General features: G+C 32.8%; 2 protein-coding genes across 2 annotated transcripts in view; both read left to right on the plus strand.

Moving 5' to 3' along the window:
* LOC106338548 (MATH domain and coiled-coil domain-containing protein At3g58370-like) overlaps positions 1-1286 on the plus strand; it is a 3816-nt gene extending 2530 nt beyond the window's left edge. Inside the window, exons 4-5 of the mRNA XM_013777502.1 lie at positions 913-1037; positions 1136-1286. Of these exons, the coding sequence (XP_013632956.1) occupies positions 913-1037; positions 1136-1286 (276 nt within the window). The remainder of the gene's footprint in view (positions 1-912; positions 1038-1135) is intronic.
* Positions 1287-1627: 341 nt separating this feature from the next.
* On the plus strand, positions 1628-2298 carry LOC106338549 (MATH domain and coiled-coil domain-containing protein At3g58410-like). The gene is made up of 2 exons (XM_013777503.1): positions 1628-1744; positions 1942-2298. Exons 1-2 carry the CDS (start codon positions 1628-1630, stop codon positions 2296-2298), a joined length of 474 nt encoding a protein of 157 aa, XP_013632957.1.
* The last annotated feature ends 1036 nt before the right edge of the window (positions 2299-3334 follow it).

Consider the following 3334-nt stretch of genomic DNA (forward strand, 5'->3'; position numbering starts at 1 on the left):
TCGTTTTTAAAAATTCAAAATATAACATATACGAAAAAATCTAAATTTTACTTTTATAGCTAATTTGATTGTTTAATTTATTTTAATAATATAAAATTAAACAAAAAATGATGGAGGAGATATAAATTGTTATCAAATCTTTATTATTAAAATCATTAATTGTCATATATATATATTAGTCATTTATGGTAATTCCGTAGGTTTTATTTAAGGAAAGAAAATAGCATATCATATCATTATATCATATAGTTTGACCAACTTATGTATCTAACAACATATAAAAATCGAATGTGGACCTACTTATTTTTTAATTGAATGTAATTGACTACCTAATTGAGTGCCACCTATGCATTGGAGCCTATTTTAATTAATACAAAATTGAGGTTACATCTTTTCAAATGTTTCTCAATTAATATATAGGGGATACGTGTGCTGCTTATTGGTGTATAAAATGTTTTATACTTGGATTAGATGGTCTGATACCGTATAAAGATTTTGAACTGTGTTTTGCATTAACGATCAATGTGTATACTTATACATGAAGTTGGTAGAGAATATCTAAATAGATCTCTACAAAACTACAACTTAGTTATCCTTATCGTATACAACTAAGAGATAAGCCTTTATCTATACCAATACTGCTTGCACGCGCCACTAGTTGCTTTCCTCCTCAAAAGTCAGCGATTCTCTCTTCACAGTTGAATGTACGAACTAACTTGCATGTTTCTAAGTAATGGTGTTGCAATGTCTAACCAAGAGTTGCAAGGTCTGTGTCTCTCTTAGGTGAAATTTTTAATCCATTATTGGTCCTTTATTTTTTTTATTTTTAGCTATTTTAGGTGTTGTATGAACTTAAGATGGGAGTGAGTTCACCATGGAAACTTAGCTAGAGACTTTATATTTGTTTGTTAGGAACGTTTTGTCACATCGATGGAGAAGCAAGTTGGAGAGAAGTTCGTCAGTGTGATACAAAATTTCTCCTTTGTGAATTCTGAGAAGTGTTATTCTGATCCATTTGCAATCCGTGGCTTCAAATGGTAAAAGGAAAACCTAACTTTCCTTGCAAGGTTTCTAGTCCTTTTAGGTCTGGTGATTACTGTTCACTTTTCTCTGCGTTTTTTTTTTTGTGGGGCAGGCGTCTTCTTGCTGAATGTGACCTTGTGGTTTTGCATCTATATATGTGCATTACTGATTGTCCACCATTTCCTTCTGAAGCTGTAAAAGTTCGCTTGACCATAGTAAATCAGCTATGCGAATACAGATCCATATTGAAAGGTGATTACTAGTGCGTTGCCTCCCAAAGCATTTCTAGAGATAGTATCAAATAAGTACACATGATCTTAAACAATAATAGTTCCATGTGACTTGTTTGGACCGGAGTTAAGTGTTGCTTTAGGATGTTTGGTTTGAATGGAATAGTTTTTTTAAGTTTCTTGCTGCAAACACTAATGTTTTTTACCCTGGACCTGGAGCATAGTTGTCATTAGATTGTATATATTATATACTGATTGGATGAACAATTCATTGGATTCTCCAGAATCAGACCATTGGTTTGATGAGAAGTCTCCGACCTGGGGCTGTGCAATCCCTACACAAATCCTAGAAGAAGATGGTGGATTTCTTGTAAATGGAGATCTTAAGATTGTTGCCGAGGACCGAGGTTATTAGCGTACCAAATGTATCTGAGGAATCAATTCCCCTGAGAACGTTAGAGGTCATTGGGTTTCATGTTCTTCCTTCACAGGTAAAAAAGTTAAGATTAGTACCCAACTCTACATTTTTATATTCTTCTAAAATCTCAAACCTGTATAAATAACATGTAATATTGTCTGCATTAGATAATGTTTTTCTTGTTACTTTTTGTTTCTGTAACTAAATGAACGGTATTCAGACCTCCAAAACCTTGTATGATATGGCTTAGAAATCTTTGGACTCTCTCAGGTACAATCAGTGAGGCTTATATTTGAAAGACACCCTGAAGCTGCAGTAGAATTCCGCGCAAAGAACCAGCATCTGAGGACAACATATATAATTTTCCTGCTTAGCTTAATCGAGACGCTGTACCAGCCACTTCAGGAGCTTTCCAGTGAAGATCTAGTGGAAGCGGACATAGCCTTAACATACTTGAAAGATGCTGGATTCAAGGTGGATTGGTTGGAGAATAAGCTAGACCTACTAAAGGCAAGGAAGGAGAAAGAGAAGGCTTGCGAGGTACGAGTACAAGAAATGGAGGTACAACTTCATGACTTGAAGCATAAGTTTGAGATTGAAAAGGCAGAGTTAGTCGTTTGCAACTAGAGCTCCTCTCTCCTTTGATGATTTTGTTTGATAACTTGCATTTCTTAGGGCATTATTGGCGTTCTGATTTGTTCCATTTTTGTCTTGGTTTTAATTGCTGAACGTTTTATGATTCTCTGAAGTTGTTGGCATGAATCTTGTACTGAAAGGTGGTTTTCTTACCAAACTCCCTGAGTAGTCACGTTTGAAATACTTGTGCACAAAAAAAAAAAAAGTCACGTTTGAAATACTCTCCTCGATTTAGGGTTTTCAAATTATTAGTTTAAGTTGAGTTACTGTTAAGATTAAGAACAAAATTGATTGGTCTGAAGACTCTGAACAGAGTACAATTAAGACTTCCACTCAGAGATGTTAAAATGGTACAACCCACCCCATTTAGAACCCACTCCATTTAGAACTCATATCCGTTTAGACCCATTTAAAAGGGATACCCATTTAGAACCCGCGAAATTTACATGTACCCATTTAAACCCATTTAAATTAGATTCTTTTATTTATTTTTTCGTTTTAATTATGTTTGTAAAACTATTTTACAAAGATAATTATTTTTTTTTCATTTTTTAACCTTATGAACTCTAACTAAATTTAGTTAAACAAGTAAATTATTTATCAATAACTTTTGATATGTATTTTTTAGAGCAAATTTGTTTCACTGAAAATAAATAGGGAGAATTGGAAAAACAAGACACTTTCGAAGTTTGTTTGTCAAAATAAGACTTTGGTCGTTTTGGACTGGTTTTGCCCTTGTGTTGTGGAAAAAATAGTAAACTTAGGTAAAAAAATATAAAAAAATGTAGAATCATTAGAAACCAAAGTATATATACTTTTATGTTTAAATTTAATTTTTAAAAATTGTGGAACTATGTTTTATTTAATATCAAAGCTATAACAGAATACTTATTCTAGCCATCTACGTAGTCTACAAATCGAATATAAAGTATTGTACATAGGTTTACCTTGGATAGAAAATATAAACTACACTTTCTTCAATAGTTTACCTTAGCTAGATTTTTTGTCGTAATATTCTATCTTGATA

This window comes from Brassica oleracea, chromosome C4, assembly GCF_000695525.1.
Source record: "Brassica oleracea var. oleracea cultivar TO1000 chromosome C4, BOL, whole genome shotgun sequence".
Taxonomy (NCBI): Eukaryota; Viridiplantae; Streptophyta; class Magnoliopsida; order Brassicales; family Brassicaceae; genus Brassica; species Brassica oleracea.

Bases quoted from the DNA above. Each gene is read 5' to 3' on its own strand.
- LOC106338549 (XM_013777503.1), top strand. From the start codon at position 1,628: ATGGAGATCTTAAGATTGTTGCCGAGGACCGAGGTTATTAGCGTACCA. The intron at 1,745-1,941 runs GTAAAAAAGTTA...GGACTCTCTCAG, and splicing joins TTCATGTTCTTCCTTCACAG to GTACAATCAGTGAGGCTTAT.